Source organism: Protopterus annectens, chromosome 3.part1, assembly GCF_019279795.1.
Source record: "Protopterus annectens isolate FY-2018-M chromosome 3.part1, PAN1.0, whole genome shotgun sequence".
NCBI lineage: Eukaryota > Metazoa > Chordata > Ceratodontiformes > Protopteridae > Protopterus > Protopterus annectens.
This window is the reverse complement of record NC_056732.1, coordinates 715,832,603-715,855,997: the sequence shown is the minus strand read 5'-3', so window position 1 is coordinate 715,855,997 and position 23,395 is coordinate 715,832,603. Positions and strand designations below refer to the sequence as shown.

Sequence of the window (23,395 nt, the reverse complement as noted above, 5' to 3'; positions counted from 1 at the left end):
CAGTGTTGACAGGGGTACGTTCCAAAAGAATCATTTAAAAACTGTTGATTTTGCATTAGTTTAGGTGTTCTGTCGCATAATAAAGATTTCAAATTCCTATTACTCCTGTAGACAATATGTGGAGTGTTTCCTACTATCTTCTTTGTGGGTTCATCTAATAATAAAACCTTCCAATTATTAAATAATATTTTCTTAATATTCATAAAATCATTAGTATAAGTCGTAATAAAAGATACTTGGTCATTATAGTTATACCTATCATTTTTAAGGAAGGATGAACCATAATTACAGTTTGTTTCAATTTGTGTCAAACTTTCAAATGGTAAAACTTCATTTCTAACTTTCATTATTAAATCAAGGTCATACCCTCTTTCTAAAAACATTTCTACCATTTTATCAGCTTCCATATCCAAGTCTTCTTTGTCCATGCAAATCTTGCTTATCCTGGTAAATTGGCTTTTTAATATACCTTTAAATATATGGCGCGGATGCATGCTGTCATATTTTAGAATTGTATTTCTCCAGCACTCTTTTTTAAACAATGTAGTTATTAACTTGCCTCTCCTTATGTTTAGGCTAACATCCAGGAAATTTACAGAAGAATGTGAGGTTTCAACTGAAAACCTAAGAAACGTGGTAGTAGTCTCTAAATAATCTTTAAAATTATAAAATTCCTCAGCTGAGCCATCCCACACAATTAATATATCATCTACAAATCGTTTATAAATCAGAACTTTTTGAAATAAAGTGTGTTTGAAGACAAAATTCGTCTCCCAATGATGCACAACTAGGTTAGCATATGTGTTTGCACAGGGGGTCCCCATGGCAACACCACAAGTTTGTAAAAAGAGGTGACCCCCAAATGCAAACACATTGTTGTTAAGTACTAAGTCCAGTAGTTGGCAGACTAAAATATTGGTATTTCCACTTATAGTCTGATTGTATTGTAATAATTCACGTATAGCATCTATCCCTATATCATTTGGGATTGATGTAAAAAGACTTTGTACATCCATTGTAATTAAAAGATGTTTATTTTGATTAAATTCAATGTTCAAAGATTGTAGATATTCAATAAGCTGATATGTGTCTTTAAGAATTGTGGGGATGGCTTCCACTAACGGTCTTAAAGTTTTTTCTAAATAGTTAGATATGTTCTCTGTAATCCATTTTGCTCCTGACACTATCGGCCTCATTGGTGGGGGTGAAACTCCCTTATGCAGTTTCGGTAGTCCTTTGATTACAGGAACTACTGGGCTATCAATGGAAAAATATTCATATAAACTATTTGATATTTGATAGCACATAAGCATATCATATAAGTCTGCTTGAACAGTTTTAATAATTTGGTTCAATTTCATACTATCAATTAAAAAATACGTAGTGTCAGCTTTCAACATATCATTCATTAGTGTATTATAGTCAGCAACATCAAATACGGCTATGCCTCCACATTTATCCACTGGCCTAAAAGTTGTTTTCTTAGAAATGTTATAAAACCAGTTGGTGTACCTCCTGCTTCCAAGAGGACAAATCAGGTCAGGCAGATGAATTTGCAAGTGCCCATCCATTTTTCAGTGGCATTTTTTGAAAGGTGATAGTGTCAATCTGTTTCACATGTAAGGGGAAAATAAGGGGAAAAGAGATAAATGTTGGACAATGAATCTATCCATTCATTGTGTCTTGTTTACACACTGGTGGAAGTTTAAGTGTTTAGATTTAGTGTTTGCAGACCATGGTATTATGGAGGTGTGATAGTTCCAGAGAGCTGGGTCCATAAGGGAGCCAAATCCAAGATATAGATCACCACATAAATGATAATATAAGGTATAAATATAGGACTTTACGCCTGTCTTTGTATCCTAGGGTCTTTAGGTTAGTGTAGCTTTTTAGTCAGGAACCACTGGGGTCTTTCTAGCTGGGCTATTTGTCTGACCAAGTACATACTAAAGGGAATATTGTACTCTGTCTAATTAAAGCTGAGTATACCTTGGGTATTTAAATGCATATGACAGTGTTTGTAATAAAGGACAGGATTACAGTATTTTGAGAAGCTCATTACATGTGTTGGAGACTTGCAGTCATCTTTGCAGGCTTTACCTGTAAACTAAACAGAATGCCAAGCTATTGTGTGTGAGCCATAACCTGTGAAGTAATCCTTTAAGCAATGTATCTTGAGCTTGTTTATTGTTTGCTTTTCATCTTTTACTTTGATCATGTTTTCCCCATGAAACAAGTAGATGGTTGTTGTCAGGCAGCAGGTCTTTTTTGGATAAGAAACATTTTTACAAGTTGGGGGTATCACAGAGATTGCTACTTTCAGCATGTTACTTGGTATTTTTATAAAGCTGAATATAAATTATAATTAGAACTGCAGTGCAAAGAGAAGTGGTTTGAGTTGAGTGCTGCTTGTTTTTCTTATACTTGATTTTGACTGACATTCCAGTAATGTATTTAAAAAGTAATTTATTTTTTCATGCCTCACAACCTTTTTGTCTCCATCTAGATATTAAGTAAGCTGTCATGCAGCCAATGCATTGAAATATTTTTTTTCGTTTACACTTCATTTTGTCTTGATTGGACTCTCATAATGACGGTTTGGCACCCAGGGCAGTGTATTTAATTAAAGTTACAGGTTTTGTGGTTTTGAGCATAGCCCCTCCCCTCTCTAGTTGGCCACATACCTTCCCATTGACCCCACCCATTCAGCTGTCTCTTGTAGCCCCCCTTTGATTTGAAGTCACCAGCCGGCTCTGAATAGAACCTACTGGAGAGACAGGTATATATCCCAGAAACTACCCTGTCTCTGATACAGGCTCCCTATCCATGTGAAGCAGAGTTTCCCCATAACCCAATTCAAGTGTAACTTGGACAACTGGATGGGGAACAGGAAATTTATTCCTGGCTTGTCCCTGTATATCTAATGGACACAGGCAGCCTGTAAATGGTTCATCTCCCAGGCCCCTATTGTAAATGTTTCATCTCCCAAGCCTCTGCTTATACTTATCAAGGGTACCAAAAGTTGTCAGAGATTTGAGATGCATGGCTAGACTTAAAAGACCCTTGTGGTCATTAGCCTGATAAACCTATGAACATTTATGTTTGGCTCATGTTTAGAAACAGTGCTGTTCATATTTTTTTATTATAGGTTCATAGGGGTTCTCATACTCCTAGGGCTATATGCCAGGCTAGGCATTTATAAGCCTAGCCAGAGTTGTCAGTTAGGTTGAAGAATACTATACCCATTAGCTTCATGCCCATTGCCCATTAGTGCTCTGTCAACAGTGATGATGATCCCGGGGTAAAACCCTCCATCCCTCTCCCATCTGGTCAAGATTCCAGAGAACAGCTGCCAGTGCTCTGTCTCATGATGGACTGGACTGTTTTTCACATCCAGCATAGGGAGTCTCTGGGTGATGTGTCCGTCCCTCCAGCCTATTTATATTATATTGTTGAGGTTTTAAGTCTCTCTTGCTCTTGGCTCTGGGTGGATTTGGATTTTTGGGTGGAGAGGTGTTCCATTAATTCCGGGTTGGACATGGCCTTGTATGTCAGGCACAGGTCACCTCTGGCACAAGTCACCACCTATTAACCTTTGACATCCTTTAGAATGCAATCTTTCTAGTTGCAGTTTGCTTTAGTCCACTTAAGTAGCCTTTTACAACAGTAAAAAATGAAAGTAATTTTATTTATGAGCAAGTCTCTATTTCCTTTATGTAAAATGTTGATTATGAAATGTTTTAATTTACTAATTGGTTTTAGTTATGTGAATCAGATATTTATGTTAGTTGTGTGCTGCTTCATTTTGTAACAGCTGAGAAAGCATCTTTTACAGTTTGAAAACTTGCATATTTTAACTTGGTTAACCTTACTGCTTCTTTGGATCTTGAACCAGCCTTTTCTTCTGTTTGGTTTACTGCTTTGGCTATTTTTTCAGCATGTTCAAAGGTGCTGCAGTTATCGCTAGCAATTCAAAGGAACAATTCACAAATTAATTCAGTGACAATGAGCAATAGGGATATCATTGATCTTAAAACAATAACTAACACATTTGTAGTCAAATTTGTGACAAATTTAAAAGTTCAGCTGCTTAGAAACTATACATTAACATGCATACAATGTCACCCTATAGCTTGTAAACTATAACACCCTTATGCAAATTAAAAACACTAGTTATATCTGTGGCTCCAAATATTTTCCATGGTATTTATGTTCAAAGTTAAGGATAACCTGATTAAACCATTGCATATTTTTAAAAATAGCTAACAACAGGAAACATTCCTAGTCTAAAGCAACAATCTACATTAGCCCTTATAAGCAAATAACATATCACCTCAAACTGTGTTAATTAGACTTACAAACTTAAAATGTATGCTATGTGAAGAAAAAGAAAATTATCAGAGATCTATTGCTCCCATATTGAAGTATTAGAGGTAGGTAGGTGCACTGCAGTGAAGGCCTTATTATTCACTCAGACTACCTTAAACTAGACAGGGCAGTGGTAGGCATCCATAACCTATCTTGATATAACTGAAGCTTGATGTCAGATGTCATCCATAAATCAATGTGAGTATTACTGCAGTTTGTGCTATGTCTGCCTTACTAATGGTATTATGCACCTTGGTTTGGTATCATGGCAATTTGTGCCATGCATAGTGCATTGTGAGCACACTTAGCTTATGCTTTCTCTGCATAGCTCTGCAGTTAAAACCACGGATTAATGCCACAAATACTTCAATATATATAATTGCAGTCTGGTGTCATCCACAGCCAACTGTGAGTCATACCTCTTAAACTGTAGAAGCAACTATTTTAAGGAATAAATGTATTTTAAACACACACACACACACACACACACACACACACACACACACACACACACACACACACACACACACACACACACACACACACTTTCTCTCTCATACAGAAACGAATGGTTTAAATTACACACAGACACACATACTTACCTTCTTTTTCAGCCAAACAGCCTCATGCACACACAAGCATTTATCTTCCCTCTTAACAGAACTGCTAGCTTAAATTCCACACATGAGTGCAGAATGTATTTACATCTGCATTGGCGTGCTTGGATGAGATGCATGTGTGGTCATCCTTAAAGGAGAAGACTTATGGACTGTGGAGTGAAGATTTTTTTTTTTTGAAGATTTAAAAGTGGGAGGGCAGTCATCTCACCCCCTCGTCCTATGGTTCTGGTGTCCTTGATGAACAGGACTAGAGAAATGGGGGAGGGCGCAAATGCCACAGTACAGTCGGGATGGATTTAAAGACATGGTGCCGAGAATAGCACAAATGGACTGCGAAAAATAAATTAATTTAAATAAATAAAAATTGCGCCCTTTACAAGGCCGGCCTGTACGGTGCCTTAGGCGATCACCTAGTTTGTCTATGCCTAAGACCAGCCATGGGGAGGAGGCCCTAATCTAGAGCCAAAATATACTAGAGAGATGACATCTCACATTTTGCCTGGAAATGCCTGGGAGTTCTGCAGAGAGAGTGAAAAAGTGTTGCTGGATATAAAACAGTCTGATCTACCCTGAACAGCTGGTTTAGAAAATATATAGATTGATGGATATTGTAAAATCAACTAAATAAGTAACAGTAAAAACAATTCAAGTTAAATGTCAAGAAAATATGCATATATACTCTGGTTACTACCATCTGCCACAATTAAAACCATAACATATGCAAATGTATCACTGCATTTAAATACACAAAAATACTTGCAAAATAATTATACTTACTGCAGTAAATAATTTGAATCAGAAAGTTGCATTTGAATACATAGGTAAAAAAAAATAGAAGACATCGTGCCCATGGAAAAGCACAAAATTAACTTATCCTGCAATCATAAATATAAATGAAAACTACAGGGGTATAAATAACAAAAGCTAGAAAGGAATCCACCAATAACTACAAGAATAGTTCCACTGAAGTATAACACTAAAACATAAAAAAGAAAAAGAAAAAATCATGAAAAGTAGAGGTTACAAATCATGCCAAAAATAACACAATAAAAAGCATAAATAAATAAGTAACACGTCACTATTACGCATACTGTTTTATAAAGCAATAATGCTGAAACCAAAGCCAGGTGTACTAAAAATAGAAAAACATCCTCAAAGAAGAAAATGAGTAGCTACTAACCTACACAAACACTTATCTCCAAACTGTAACCTGCAAAAACACTTATCTCCAAACTCCCGGAAAACATACCTACTAAAACTGTAGGTAGAAATCACATACATTTTTGGCACAACCCCATTACACTCTTTCACATGAGGGACTTCCCCCATACCCCCTTTCATATATGCTAACAGCATGGTTACACCATATTGGGAAAAAGAGGAATGACCTGGTAAAGATGAAACTTGAAGACACCATTCTGTGTGCCGCACTTCAGCAAGCTTTGCTTCATGTGTTCCTGTCTCAGTTGATTAGATTTTGACCACATACAGATATTTACAAAAACATCCATATTTCATTTTATTTTCACAAAGTCTTTCTCTCCATTATAATGACAACTGAACCCATTAAAACTTCCAATTAAGCCACCACAAAAGTTAGCTGGCATGTGTTCCTGTCTCAGTTGTTGTGGCATGTGTTCCTGTCTCAGTTGATTAGATTTTGACCACATACAGATATTTACAAAAACAACCATATTTCATTTTATTTTCACAAAGTCTTTCTCTCCATTATAATGACAACTGAACCCATTAAAGCTTCCAATTAAGCCACCACAAAAGTTAGCTGGCACTCACAACTCTAGACCTCACTAAAAAAAGCAAACAACTGGTCTTCCATTAATGACAAAGAAAAAAAAAACTCTCCACAAAAAGCAAACTGCCTGAGCAACACTCATCCTTTTTGCAGGCCCACTGATAACCATTCCAAGTATAATACATGGACAGAATCCCTCCCAACCATTCATACTTATTGCAACCTATGAAACACACTACATAAAATGAAAAAGAATTAACCACACTCTCAACAAAACAACAACAAATATTACCTAAAACAGAATGAAAATACAGAAATAACATATACAGACTCAATCAAAGCTGTCAAGCCTATATCTGCAATATTACACCTTGAGAAATATGCATTGTTTCTATCAGAACTACAAATGAAAAATATATCTCTTCCCAATATGGGACAAGAAAAAAATAATCCAAAAACTGTGACATCAATATGCATTATCTATATTTGTTCATTCTGTATATAATATGCATGCTCAGTCCACAAATGTCACACACACACACACACACACACACACACACACACACACACACACACACACACACATTCTTACAAATCATAATTTCCAAATATATTGTAATTGAAACTGAGGATTAGTTATGCATAATTTTAGAGCTCTTCAGTTATACATTTCACATAAGACCATTTGCTCTATTGGCTTAGCATTACATTCAAGAAATTTGGATTTTCTATGCCCACTGCCTGGTATTATTTGGAACTACACAACTGACATCTCCTTCAGTGAGATTCAAGTTGTGATTGTGATCATTTATGATAACCTCAATTTCTGAACCTATTAAATTATATTAAGCAGCAGTTATATCTCATGGTTATGAGAAACCACATCGTCTCCAGCATCATTCCTAGCCAAGGATGTAGCCAGACATAGTCTTTGTACTCGTGATGATGGAGCACTATATCACACAAAATTAACGTTAATCCACTGGTTTAGCGCTTTCAGCCCAAGAATTAGGCCTTCATCAGAACCATATATCTAAACTAATGCCTTTAACAACAAATACATACTTGAATACTAATCTAATATTCTTTAGACAGATGATGTGCTCATTTATTTTATATGCCAGGTGGGTTCGGAGGCAGTAAAAAGAATTTGAGTACAAAATTGAATGTTCTGGTTACACATCTGTTCCTAGCTATGAGTTCCCCATAAAATATATGTTTACAACATCCTGTCTTTCACATATTCGTGGCATTATTATACACTGCAATAAAATGTGGTTGTTAAACATAACACACCAAGGACAAAAGGAAGTGAAGAATCTCAGCAAAAGACTGGGTAATAATCTGTCAGTAGATTCGAAAATGTTAACACTATATGTTTCATCTCTAGCCCTAGGTTTAAGTCCCTCTTTCTCCCTTAGTATTTTGTTTGATTCTGTACAAGTCCCTTAAGCACACCTAACATCTTAATTCACTTCTGAAAAGAGGTGCTTGGGCTTTCATCATCTTATTTGGATAAATGTAGGTAACATAAATGCAAATGTCTGATTGTGCATGCATATGGACTGTTTTGAGGTATACAAGTGGTGTTAGAGAAGACAATGAGGCAAAGGACTGCAGGCATATTCTTGGACATCAGCAACAATGAAGTACACAGCAAACCAGCACAGCAAAACAACAGGAGTCAGCATAGGATCCAAAAGCAGGTTTATTCACTTATCTCTCTAGCGCCTCGGCCACAGTAAGCCTTCAAGGAGTCTTCTTGGACATCCCATTTTATTGATGAAAAATAGTACATTATGAGTTATGTAAAAGGTAAAGAGGTGAGGTAAGGCTAGCATGGAAAAATATGAGTGCATGATTCCCTAACAATGTTTTCTCATGTGTTATGGCTGAGTAATAAGAAAGGTGGTATGAGCAGCCATATTTGAGAAGAAGTTGGCTTGTGTGCTTGGAAACATTGTTCATATTTTCCTTAAAATTTATGATAAAGTACAAAGAAAATAAAATTATTTTGTATATTATATTTAATATTATATTTAGAAACTCACTTGCCTAGTTGGCTGGCATCACACATTACCTGCATTGCTATGCATGTTATGCAATAGTTAATGTTGTTAGGGCTCAGCCATTCTCAGATTTTCCTTTTTATTGCAATAATCTTTGAGATGACTTTCTTATATCAGTAAGATATTAATGTAACTTAGTTTCAGACAGTCATACCTCAGCCTTGTGAATTAATGTGTATCATGTGCACGCAGGATGTATTATTTATTTCCCTGAATGGTATACTGTGGTATCATTCTGATCACTTTTGGAATCTTCTGTGCCTTGCAGTGAGAATGATATTTGGTACAGTTGCTCCTGTAACTCACAGTTTTGATGTTTTCTACCATTACACTATTCTGAGTCATAACTGAAAAGACAACTTTTGGGTAGTAACTTATACTAAATAAATACAAATCCAGTCTCCTAAACAAAGTTTCTACAGATGTACGAATAAATTAAGGCTTACTTCTATGCAACATGGTACAAGTTGCATTTTCAAAGGCATGAATTTATCAATCCATGTCACAGACGTTTAAACTGTGATTCACTTTATTTCAGATCTGGCGCAGTTATGATGCAGACAGCAGTGGATTCATTTCAGCTGTGGAACTACGGGTATGTTTTTAATAGTATTTCTCAATTCATGGTATGAAAGCATGACTTTTGTAAATAGCTGGTTGTTCATAAGTAATGCAGTTTCACAATCTGAAGAATAGCCTGTCCATTTTATATTATATCGTATTACTACAGATACTTTCCCTGATAATTTGATATCAGCTGAGAAAGGAATGTAATGAACTAGAATGCAAAGAAATCAATTCACCTTCTGACTTGCTGTAGTCATCATGTCTACTGGAGTCAGTAATTATAACTGATGAGAAACCGAAACAAAATACCACTCTGTTGCATGCTGTGAAGTTTCATATGCATATTAAAGCAGGTGCTATAGTCCCCAAGTAAAAACAAAAAGTGTTAATTTGAGATGAAACATTTACACAAGTCTTTCACATTAAACAATTGGATATTTTATGTAAATGTTGAGATTGAAATTTTCACTAGAGCAGTTCCATAATGTAAAGTATTTTGGATATGCCATAAATTGACACTCATGTAAATGTTTCTTGTAAGGAAAAAATAAGACGTTTCTTTATCTATGCAGACAGTCAAGAATGTTTAGCACATGTTCTCTGCATACGTCAGCCAGTAAATACTACATAGAAATGTTGTTTCCCTGTAGAAAAGAATGTACTAAGAATGATATGTATTGTGGTCAGGACATAATCTTGTACTCCATTAACAAATCATTAATAAAGTAATACATTATACAAAATAACATTACTTACTAGTGCATAAATGGGGTTCATATTAGAACAACGAAAACACATTTTGTCGAATGCATTTTCATCAACACATGTAGGGCGAATAGGCAAAACAGCGAAGCGGCTGTTCAGCAAATTCTTTCCCTGGGAAAGAAGACGCTTGACCGCTCTGTTGCTTTGCCTGTTCTGGAGTGTAGTGTAGTCCCTTGCCCGGTATAGCTCCTGAGCGTGATTGTGCAACAATTACTGACCTTAGGGTTAGGGTGTGGGTTATGGTAAGTGCATATATATGAAAGTGTTTACTGTTTATTTATTTTGCGTTAGATGTATGGTTGAGTTACGTGTGTGTGTGTTTTTAGCTTTTTCTTTTGTTTTAGGGGGGTAGGATTAGGGTTAAGGTAAGTGTGTTTGTGTTTGGAACTGTTTATGTAAATGTGCGAGAGTTACTGAGCTTAGGGTTAGGGTGCGGGTTAAGGTAACTGCATATGTTTTAAAATGTTTACTGTTTTTTTTTTGTTAGATGTATGTTTGCGTTACGTGCATATGTGTATTTAGTTGTTTACTGGTTTTTGGGGGGTATAATTAGAGTTAGGGTATGTGTGTATGTGTTTGGAAGTGTTTAATGTTTTTTTTGGGGGTGTTGGAACAGTGATTTCTTAGCATAGGGAAGAAATTGCTGTTCTGTGGTTTCGACATTTTCAGCATTCGCTGAATATGTTTCAGTGTAACACCATTCGCTGTTTTCAGCATTCGGTGGTATAATATGAATCCTATAAATGTATGCCATCCACACACATACACACAAAACACCAGAAATCCCCACTTACTTGTTGGATCTACCCGCACAATAGAGGCACTGTGACTGCTTCCATAGGAGTGAATGGGTGACCACCGTCTTTTGACAGCATGAACCTTTTCTTCCAGCAGTGGATAATTAGGCAGCCGAGTGATTCTCTGAATCTCTTGGCAATGTAAATTGGGAGCTGTAGGTATTTCTGAGGGACAGCATATGGCTTCATTCATATGCACTATGGATTCATCCTCTAGTTCGATCGGAGGCACATCACCAGCACATTGTAAAGAGATTACTAGCCTTCGGGCTGAAGTTTCATCTCTACGTGGTGAGGTTGCTAAAATTCTCAATCTTTTCAGCAAGATCCCCGGTTTTTCGAATTTGCAGACTGGCCGCTCTGTTGCGGCTACTGAAGGTACTGTTTCTCACTCTGATTTTTCTAACAAGAAAACGCCAGTTAAAGTTCTTGATAATTCAGCACTAACTGACTTACCCAACACCTCGTCTCCCGGAATACCTAATGGGCAGGGACAGAGACAGATGGCTAGTTGTGCTATTGATTTACCTTGCAATACTGTCCCGAATGATAACAACAAAATGGGACTGTCTGACTTCACTTTTGATTTTTCTTTTGGACACTTATCTGAGGAAGCGAAGCGGGTCGGTACTAGACCCAAACATACACAGCTAGTTCGGACATATGCGTATGTTTCCAGTGATAACAATTTTGCTAAAGGCACTAGTTCTAACATTAAGTCCGATTTAAAACAACACAAACTACAAGACTTTTTAGGACAAGAATGTAAATTTGATACTAGTCATTGGGAGAATAAATTGGATCAACGAATTGAATGTACAGGCACTTTAAAGGATAAGATATTTGCATTTGGGAAGATACTAAACAGCATTAACGCTGTGAAATTGGACAATGCTTATTTAAATTATTGTTTGTCGATTAACATAGTTCCCATGGGATTGAGATTCTATAAGTTACCCTTGGGTATTAACATTAACCATGAAGTGGAAACAGAGTTTAATGCACTTTTTGACAACTTTGGGTTTCAATATATGAAAATGCTTATTAAACATAATGATGTTAAGTTATGTAAACTGATGACTGAGGTGGAAAAACTTAATAATTTAATTTTACAAGATTTAGCTTTCCCACAATGGGAATCTTTATTTTATAAACAATTTACAACGGCACAGGTTAGAGCTGGTAATGCATTTGAATGTAAACAGAAGAAACTGAATAGGGACAGAGAACAGTATAAGAGAAATATGAGTTATAAATGGGCATACAATAAGTCGGATGGGTTTACAAATACATTTAATAACAAAGAAGCTGAAGCTTGTATAGATTATAACAATGAACAGTTTTTTCACACCCCAAGAGAAATGAATCAAGGGAAATGGAAAAAGAAATATTAGTTAATACAGAGTGCATTAGCAACACTGTACAAGTTTCACATACAGATAATATTGTTACCAATAAAGCTGTCAGTGAGTACAGGAGCTTTAAAATATACAATTATAGTAGTATTAAGTTAGAACAGGCACACTTCAGCCTTCTTTCTAAAGGATTTAATTTTATTCCTACCCCTAAATTTCACCTAGTAGACAACATATTAGAGTTTAAGAAATATACTAGGAAATTGAATCTAGCCTTAATGTTTGGTAATAATGACAACAATGTAAATTCTAATAGGGTAAGTCAAGATAAATTAAAGAAGAGAAGCTGCTTTATGCCTTTGAATAACCCTATTGTACAAACATATGATCAAATTGTCACTAGGGAAATATATCAAGCACATAGACATATTAATAGACTTAAAGTTAGACATAATCTATCTACAGATGAACAGAGGATTTTAAATGAGCTACAAAGCGACCCCAATATACGAATAATGAAGCCTGACAAAGGTGGTGGCACAGTTTTGTATGATACCTTATCTTATAGTGCCATCATTCACAATATTTTACACAAGTCAGGCAATTATTCTGTAATTTCTCTCAATGAGGTTAACATAGCTTATAGGCGGATAGATATGTACCTTGAGGAATACTTCCTGGAACAAAGGATAACGGAAGATGTATATAAATTTATGACTGTTGAACATCCTATATTAGCCACCATTATAGGAATACCCAAGGTACATAAAAATCAAGATAATCCCCCTTTCCGCCCAATCATCTCTGGAAGCAAATCAAAGACTTTCCCTATAGGAGTAGTCATTGATACTTTACTAAAACCTATATATGATGACGTTAAGCATTTGGTCAAAGATTCCTGGGAATTTTTAAAAAATTATCCCGTTAATCAGTATCACAATGGTACACTTTTCTGTACTATAGATGTCATCGATTTGTTTAGCTCCATACCTACAGAGGAAGGCATTACTGCTTTTACCAACAGTTTGAGAAAGTATACTAAAATGACATGGGACAGGATAATGCTCATAGTAGATCTAATGAGCATAGTTCTTGATAACAATTACATTTTTTATGAAGGAGAAATATTCAAGCAAACCAGGGGAGTAGCAATGGGCGTGCACCCCCATATATGCTAACCTGGTTATGCTTGATTGGGAAGATCAATATATATTAGACAGTACATTTACTAATTCCATTTTATATTATTCTAGATATCTTGATGATATCTATATCTTATGGAATGGTGGCAATAATTCTCTTTCAGAGTTTTTCACTTATATTAATTCTAGCAGTAATTTTCTTAAATTCACCTCAGTAGTAAACCAAAGAGGGGTACCATACTTAGACACCTTGGTATCGGTAGATGAAGGAAGATTAAAGTCCACAGTATACAGGAAGGATACCTTCACTAATTCTTACGTGGACTATAACAGTTTTCACCCCAGAAAAGTAAAAAGTAACATCTACAAAGGTCAGTGCATTAGAGCTATTAGAATGTGCTCTAACTATGTTGACATGATTAATGAAATTAAATATATAACATCTTTATTTCTGGATAGGGGTTATGACATAGAATTGATGAATAATGTATCCACATATGTTATTGGCCAATGGGGAATTAAATATTTACCTCTATTGGGCACTAACATAAACTTGGACGTTACAGAAAATAATATCAATAATTCTACAATTACCGAAAAAACAAATGATACTTCCAGTAATTTTTATAGAGCTTGTATAATTGAATTTGGTCCTTTCAGTCATATTATTAAAGACATTATTACAAAAAACTGGCGATTTTTAATAAATGATAAAGAAACAGCAGTAGTATTAGGGAACCAACCAAGATTTGTAAACAAAATGGGTAAGAATATTAAGAAATATCTTGAACAGGGACACAACAGGAATTATGAGGTTAACACACATACTTTTAAATGTGGTACTTGTAATCAATGTTCTAGTATATATGAAAGCAGCCCATTAATTTTGAGAAACCATAATAGAAGCAAAATATATCTATCAAGAGGAAGTTGTAAATCAAGCATGTTAGTATATATTGCTTTATGTACGGTCTGTCCCTCATCTTATATAGGGAAGACCGAGAGACAATTGAGAAAAAGAATATACACACACTTGTATTGTATAAAAAAGAAAGACATGAAAAATGCATTAGCTAGGCACATAATGGAAAATGGTGATGAACACAAATTTAGATTTGCCATTGTTGAGATTATCAAAAGTGACCCTAGAGGAGGTAATATAAAAAATTACCTAGCTTACAGGGAACTATACTGGCAAGTACTGACGGATGCCACTAGTACACCAGGCATCAATGATTATTTTTCTATAAAACCTCTGTTAATGTTGAACAGTTAAAATATTTGTTATTTGATAATGTAATTAATTATACACATATTATGTGGCAATCTTACATCCTAAATTTGAAGTTCAGCAACTAATGTATTTGGACTAGTATATTTATTTTTATTTTGAATTCATTCAAAAAATTTTTTAACCACCTACTTCTTTAAGAACGGCCATGTTTTGGTGCCAATTTTAACTTAAAATGAAGAGTTTTAACTGTTTTCATTGTTCTGATGAAGCTAGCATTGTCTAGTGAAAGCGCTTAACACTTGTGGTGTAATAAACAGATTTTAGTTCTTACTACCTCCGGTGGATTTATTTTGCTGTTCTTGCTTTTGGATGAACATTTCGTGAGGATTTCTTTTGTATCTTTTACGTGTTGTTCCACACGATCACTTGTTCCATCAGCAGTGGATAATTAGGCAGCTGAGTGATTCTCTGAATCTCTTGGCAATGTAAATTGGGAGCTGTAGGTATTTCTGAGGGACAGCATATGGCTAATGAGCATCAGCTACTCTTACATACAACCTCATGAACACACTGGTCTATGAATTGAAAAAGCTTATCGTGAGGGGGAAGCCAGTTGCTTTAAGACTTCCTGCTCATGGTAAGTCTTTATGAATCTCAGCCTATATATAGAAGTGTCTTTCTCAGATATGAATAATTTATCATTGAAAATTTTACCTTTAGAAAGATCTGTTCATAATTAATTATTTCGATGTATAATTTTTACTGCAAAACAAAAATAATTTTCTAATTTAAGCTCTTATAAAATATAGAGCAACAATACTAGATTTACACTGCTATAACCAGAGTTACTTACAAAGCATGGTAAGAAAAATGCAGTATGTGTGGACATAATGGCACAGTAAAGTATATAAAAGCATAATTGTTTTCTAGACATAACATTAATAGCATATAAACATATAACAAGCATATATTCAATTTGGAAAGTGAAATATTTAAAAGTGAAACATAATACACAGCTCAGTTGTACACAGGAGATTAAATTAATTTACCTTCACTAATCTCTTCAAAATCAGCTTGTGAAACTATCAAATTCAACTTTTTTTCTTAAGTTGAACATTTTAATAGGATTAATTTTGAAGATGTAAAATATGAAAAGCTGGAAGTATATCAGGAATGTTAAAATGTTTAAACTAAACTGCATGCAGTGTTATATGAGGAAGATGATTTAAAAACAGCTAGATGTGGCTATGAAAAATCCACAATGAGTAATTTTAATTATTTCTGCAGGGGGAGGGGGCATGCCACCTGCATTCCCCTTGTGAGGGGGATTGTGGTCATACCTCTTAAATTACTAAAACTGAATAAAAGGAAAACTTGTTTTTGTTGGAAAGGTATATATTGCCTTAATTCTAAAGTAGTGCAACCTCATAGTTAACATATTTAGTGAACCGAAGTATTTTGGGGCTACAGCTCTTCACACGGAGGAGCACCTTGGGTCTGTGCCTCCAGCAAATTATCTTTTAAGCAGTGATTTACTTGCTGCACGTTCTTATGTAATATGTTTGTGTTATTTCACTGATATTCACATCAATTTATTTACATTTAATGACATGCAAATAAATCACGTTTCACTGTTTTGCTTTTGAAAATGTGAAACTCTCACATCAAATGATAGTAATTTCTTCATGGACCAATCACCTCCAGCGATGGTGTTGTAACAACTAGCTGCACTTCCTGATCCCATTGCAATATTTACATGATGCTTGGAATAAGAGTATATATGAATCAGGTTTCTCAGCCACACATTTTTGCCATGGAGGGTGGATGTGTAGTTGAGAAGCTCGTTTTATGACTTGACCATTTAATAAAGTAAAAAAAAATTAAATTAAAAAGCAACATGAGTAGTCATGCTTGTTGGGTGCACTGCAATTGAATGTGGCAAATGAAAAGCATGTACTAAAGCTTTCTGAATAAAACTCTAATTATCGCATTATCTTATGACTGATAACATAATAGAAGAATATGTGGCTGACCTCAAGGCTATTTTTTGCAGCAAGATTAACATAGTGAGCTCACAGCTGGTTGCTTATATAGCAAAGGCTAAGGTACATAAAGCAAAGACGGTGGCAGCCATGAATTTGTGTGCAGATGCCATTGAAGAATCGCAGAGAGAGAAAATATCAGTCTGAAAGAAAACATGAGTTTCTGATGACTAAGCTGAAAATAATAAGAGAAACAAGGTGACATGAATGATGGGGTCCATAGAAACAGCATCCAAATGAATGCATGAGAAACAAGGGCAGCCAAGAATGCCATGTAAGCAGAAAAAGTTATTGAGCTGAGCCAATGTGCTTGCTGGACAGATACAATTTCCGTAGGCCTATAGATGATATGAGACATTATTGAGACTAATAAGGAACCTATGCATATTTTGGAAAGATATGAAATCTATGAACTTAAAAGCAGATTCTGTTATTGCTGTGGAAAAATGGATGACTTGTAAAATTGATGAAAAGAGCGTTTTTTGACAATGGTTATTATCCATGCACAGGCAGGGAGTAAGAAGACTTTTTGTCATAATGAGAGTCATTATGGAAAAATAAAACTTAAATTTTACTTGAATTATTCAGAATGCTTTGAATGCTTTTTTTTTCCCAACTTGTTTTAAAAAATTTATTGATGTACAGACAGCTATAAGGATGATTTGAAAGTATGACCCACAAGGTCGTGTGGAAGTGAGTTGAATATGGAAACTAAAGTGAATGAAAAAGGTACTGAAAGAATTTAGAACTTATGGTCAGTGGCTGTAAACAAATTAAATCAATTTAGAAATGGGAAACCTGCTGTTTGTCACTGACTGGTTGATCAATGCTCAGAAGATCATGACTGGAAGGAAGCCAGTGTCTTGTAATGGAGATTAGACTCAGAGATGAGCAAGAGCATGAGTGCCGCTTGTTTTTCGCTTTCCCCTATTCTCTAAATTTGGGTGATCTTGCAGCTGATTTATCTATATGTGTGTGTGTGTATGTATATATATATATATATATATATATATATATATATATATATATATATATATATCTGTGTGTGTGTGTGTGTGTGTGTGTGTGCACAAGCACTGATGAACAAAACATCAGTACTGACACTTTGAAAACAAACTTGCTGAAAAGGAAAAAAAAAAACATCAGATACATAAGATGGAAAAAAAGGAAAACAATTTTTCCTCTAGTAACCACTTAACCTGAATCCTAACAATGACTTCAGACCAATTCTTTCTGAATATGGATACAGTGTTAGGGTTAGCACCCATGAGTAAGGGGATTTCACCCTTACCTTATCTTACTCACTCATGCTAATTTTAACCCTGCCCCTTAATACTAACAATACACATTAATTTACAAAAAACCTTTCCCTAACAGTACCACTATATTCAGACATACGCACATATATACACACACACCATCACAGATACACAACACTATATCGACCCTAACAAAAACACACACAAACAAACACAAACACACATACACACATACACACAAACACCACAAAACTATACCCATTCCCATCCTTTACCCAAACCCTAACCTGCAAACACTCACACACACTCCCAACCCACTCAATCCCACTTACCTTAATAAAAATATTCAAGCTTTCTTCATTCACATAAAAACACCATTAATATTTGCATTCAACATACTTACCCACCTCAATATAGAGTCAAACAAATTGCTGTTTGACAGAGAGCACTTCACTCTGCAATTTTTTTTTATTGTTTTGTGACTTTGGGGATGTCACTGATTTAAATAGTAACCTGCCAAGGTTTTAGATGATTTGGGGTCAAATAACCACATGCCGATTAAATGAGATGCAGCTATTCAAAATAAACCTTTCAGAAAATCAGATCAAAAGGAAAACTGGGCTTCTTTAAAGCACTTATGCTGCTAAAACAAAAGTGCTTGAACAGTAGAAGGGAGAATGCTGGGTGAGTGAAGAATAAGATGGCTGCTATAGTAACGCAGCTGTTGTATATATGTTGCCTTTTGGGTGGGCTGAATTGGAGAATGCTAAGATTTCAGCTGCTTTCTGTATTAATTTATAGATGTTTGCTTTAGAACTTGTTTGAAATATTTGCTACCTCACGCTGTGGAGGAGGACTGTAGACATTCTTTACTCAGAGGATGGCACTACCCTTTTTGTAATGTATTCTGATGACTTATTAGATACCAGAAGAGGAGGAAACTCTTGCACAATCTGATTGCTTATTAGAAAACTGGTAAATGTAAATGAATAATGATTAATGGTGCAAGACTAATTGTACTATAACAGGGATGTGAGCAGTGAGAGTCAGTGCTATGTAAATACTTGAATTTTGACTGGAGTATGTTTGATTGACTGGGGGAAGGCAGTTATATTCTGACATGTCACAAGTAAATCCGTTGAGTTGCTTTGAGCTAACTACATGAGTAAAAGTTTGTTTATAATGATAGATGGATTTTATTTCTCCTTTTTAAAGAAACAATTCTTGTATAAGAATATCAGTGCATTAATACAAATATTTCAAAGTTTATTTTATATAATGCTAGATGGAAGTAAGAAAATTTGTTTGGGTGCGTCATTTGATTTTTAATCAAAGTATTGATATATGATAAAGAACAGTGTGATATATTCTAATAGGTGTGAAAGTTATGTAAACTGCAGCAATGTTTGCCACCAAATGAGGCAGGTCTGGTTGCAAAATGAGTTTTGCAACATGGCATGTGAATGGTTTAACCAATTCAATTAAAAATAGAATTATACTGATTTAAGAACACATAAACCTTGAACTGTTGCCTTACATTAGACACATTCAGAATATGATGAGCATTGTTTATTTTATCCATATATCTGTCTGTCTGTCTGCCTATCTGTCTATCTATCTATCTATACCCAACTATCTATCTATCTGTCTATCTATCTATCTATCTATCTATCTATCTATCTATCTATCTGTCTATCAATCTGTCTATCTATATTGGTACTAGGCAGGGATAACAGTGTATTTCTATTATGGTGTTAGAAAAAGGGGAAATAGTGTTATTAATGTTACAGTATTGTCCTTTTAGACCTGCAGATTTGTTATGTGGTTGTGAACATTTATTTACGAGCAGCAGTGATAACAATAAATAGTGTTTATGTCCTGTCTGAGACTATGCAGATGGAATTCAGAACACTTCAGGTAGGAATTGTACTATAAATGGGAGATAGGAATGTTGTTTCTTGTGTGACAGATCAGAAGAGGCCCTAAATTGTCTTTTATATTTCAGATAAGGATGTATATGAATATGTATACATTTTGGAGCTGTCAACAGTGAACATCCAAAATGGTGACATCGGTTTTGTTGACAAGCTTTGGCTAACAAAACAGATGATCAACAGGTGTGCGAGATAAACAGCCCCTATATTTGGGGAATTATGCCTTTTCCCCTGGGATTGTGTGATCCCAGAGTTGGAATAAATGAGTATTTTTTTTTTTTTTAATTTGTATGCTTCAAGGTTAAATTTTGAAGAATGCAAAGTCAGCAATCAATGTTTTGGCCATCAATATTATGGCTGCTAGATATAAAATACCATATATATATATATATATATACACGCACACACACACACTCACAAAAGTCATATGGTCTGCCTCAATTTCTGACTGCAAATCAGTAGCTACACAGTATCCCTATTATTCTAGATGGTATAGGTCAGAAATGAAATGTACATAATAAGGGACCATGTTTATTTGGTAATGTTTATGTAACCAATCTGCTGTGTTATAGGAAAGAAAAGTATTATTTTATAATTCCTGAATATAGCTAAATAGATTTTGCACAATGAACCATGACCAAGCTTACATGATGGCTTTCAAAAATAGAGTCGTGTCTCACACATTGCTGTCTCAGAATGTATGAAGTGGAAAGGGACAAGACATCATTGGCTTCCATACAACTCAGAGCTCATAACATACAGTCTTCAGTTTTAATTAGTGCATAATAATAATAATAATAAAAGATTCCTCTTAACAGTGGATGATGTAAATAAAACAAATTGCAGTTATCATGTATTTTGACTACCTTAGTGAGTTAAAAACCACTTTGGTTTGTTATGTCAGTGCTTTGCAAACATAGTGACAGCAGTGAAATGCTTAATGCTGGTATTTTGCATAATAATAAAATGATGGTTTTGTTAACAAAAATGACTATTTGGATTGTGCAGTCTTGTCTGTCATTACTACTCATTTAATATAATGCTATGTATATGTCTTAAGCAATTATAAAAATCAAACCAGGTATTGTCAGTGCAAAGTTGGAAAATGTATTTGTTGAAGTCCATGTAATATTTTACAGTCAGTGCTTATCAGTTTTATCATCTTTTAATAAATAGAATGGAAAAATAGCTTGAAACTAACGACACTCACAACAGCAGACTTGTATTGTATTGCAGAATTTTCTACATGACCTTTTCTACCAACATAAAAAGAAGATCCCTGGTTCCAAACTTGATGAGTACACAGATGCCATGGTAGGTGAATAGCAATTTACCACAGTATTAAATATTCAATATGGGTGTTCATCGTGTAGGCAGGTATTTGTGTTTATCCTACAAATAGTTGAATATGTGTGATAAAATAACATGCCGCTAAATGATCAATTTTCTGTGTCATCTATACCCATTTTGATAACTGACACACTCAAAAATCTTTAAAAATGTATTTAGTTATTGATTAAGTTCTTGTTGAGCATATACTATATGATAGATCACTCTCCCTTCAAGAAGAAGCTGTGGAACTTTGGTTATCTGACTTGCTTAAGCACAATCAGACAGTAGGAATTAAACATGACTTGCCCGTTTGCAGGTCATTGCTTTAACCCATAGTGCCTTTCAGTCAGTTGCATGACTATAGAAATCATCTTCATAGGTTCATAGGTTCATACTAGGCTATCTGCCCTAGGGCATTTATAAGCCTAGCCAGAGTGTGTTTGTCTTTCGCCACCCATTTTAAATTAATTTTGCTATGCCTTTTTTTGAGGTTAGTATACTGTGCATCTGTCTAATAGTGACACAGAAGTGATAGCCGGGATAAACCTACGATCTCCCATCCACTCATCAAGATTCCTCTTGAAGGGAGTCAATGTGGGACTCTGCCTAACCTGGACTGCGATTTTATCCCAGAGTGAAGGGAGCCTCTGGGTTATGAATCTGTCCCTCCAGCATGTCCTATTTATTTCAGTGCTGAGGTTCACGTCTCTCGAGCGCATAGCTCGATGGGATTTGGATTTTCTGAGGTGCAGCATGTCCATTAATTCCGGGCTGGACATGGCTTTATACATCAGGCACAGATCGCCTCTGAGCAGGCGGTATGCCACTGAGTAGAGCTGGAGTTTCTTTAACCGAGCAGCATATGGCATCTGTTTGAGCCCTTTGATCCTCTTGGTGAGGTACTTTTGGGGGACTTTCCAGTTGCTGCAGGTGTCTGGTAAGGTACATCCCAAAAGGGGCATTGTACTCAATTATGGGCCTGATGAGGGATGAGTAAAGAGGCACGATGACCTCCCCTGATCTAGATGTGAATCCCTTCATGATTAGGTGGGCTATTTAAAATGTTTTTCTAACCACTTTGGTCACGTGGTTGTCAAATGAGAGATTGCTATCAACTTGGGTCCCCAGGTCCCTAATTACTTCTTCTGTACTTAATGGACTACCACCTATGTGGTAATTTGTGGGAACTTTGTTTTTGCCAAAGGGGATGACTATACACTTTTTGGCGTTTAGCTTGAGGCCATGGCTCTGGCATCAGTTGTCTGTTTCTATGAGGCCCTTTTGGAGGATGCTTGTGTCAGCTGGAGAGTCGAATATGGCGCCCAGTTTGCAGTCATCTGCGAACATGGTCAGCCACAGTCCTTCCGTGTTGGCCTGTACCTCCGAGAAATATATATCGAACAAGAGAGGTCCCAGGACTGAGCCTTGTGGGATGCCACTTGTAACTGGTTTGGAGTCTGACATGGCTCCAGCAATTCTAACCATGTGGGTTCTGTCCTTGAACCAGTTTGCAACCCATCTAGTGACATAGGGGTTTATAGTTAAGCTGGTGAGCTTATCTATAATGCCCGAGTGGGGTATTGTATCGAAGGCTTTTGCGAGGTCCAAGTAGGCTGTGTGGACCACCTTCCCCTCATCAATGCCCTTGGTGACTGTTTCAAAGAAATTGACCAGGTTTAAGAGGCAGGATCTGCCCTTAACAAAGCCAAACTGGGTAGGATCCAGTGTCTATAGGTCCCCAATATCTTTATTTATGAGGTCCATGATGATCCTTTCCATAGCTTTGCAGACCAAGCTAGTCAGGCTTATGGGGCGATAGTTTCCAGGATCCGTTGAGGCACCACCTTTGTGGAGAGGGACAACTGTTGCTGTACGCCACTCTTTGGGTACATATCCTGTAGTAAGGCTGAGATTGAACAGTAGTTTTATGTTTGGGTTTAGCTCTTCTTGTAGTTCATGTAGGACGCAGCCTGGGACACTGTCTGGTCCCATTGATGCTGTGTTCTTTGCTTTGGAGAGGGCGGCTCTTACCTGAGCATCTGAGATGTCAGGGGGGGCAGCACTCTGCTGGGATAGATATTTGCTCTTTTGGTGGGGAGGGGGGGAGAAGTTTGCGCTGAACCTGTCAGCTAGGATGTTGGCAATGTCTGTGGGTTCG

At 35.9% G+C, this 23,395-nt stretch overlaps 1 protein-coding gene across 1 annotated transcript in view; it reads left to right on the top strand.

Moving 5' to 3' along the window:
• Window positions 1-23,395, top strand: part of SCGN (secretagogin, EF-hand calcium binding protein) — a 1,236,219-nt gene that overhangs the window by 906,597 nt on the left and 306,227 nt on the right. Inside the window, exons 5-6 of the mRNA XM_044067071.1 lie at window positions 9,349-9,405; window positions 21,142-21,219. Coding sequence (XP_043923006.1) covers window positions 9,349-9,405; window positions 21,142-21,219 — 135 coding nt within the window. The remainder of the gene's footprint in view (window positions 1-9,348; window positions 9,406-21,141; window positions 21,220-23,395) is intronic.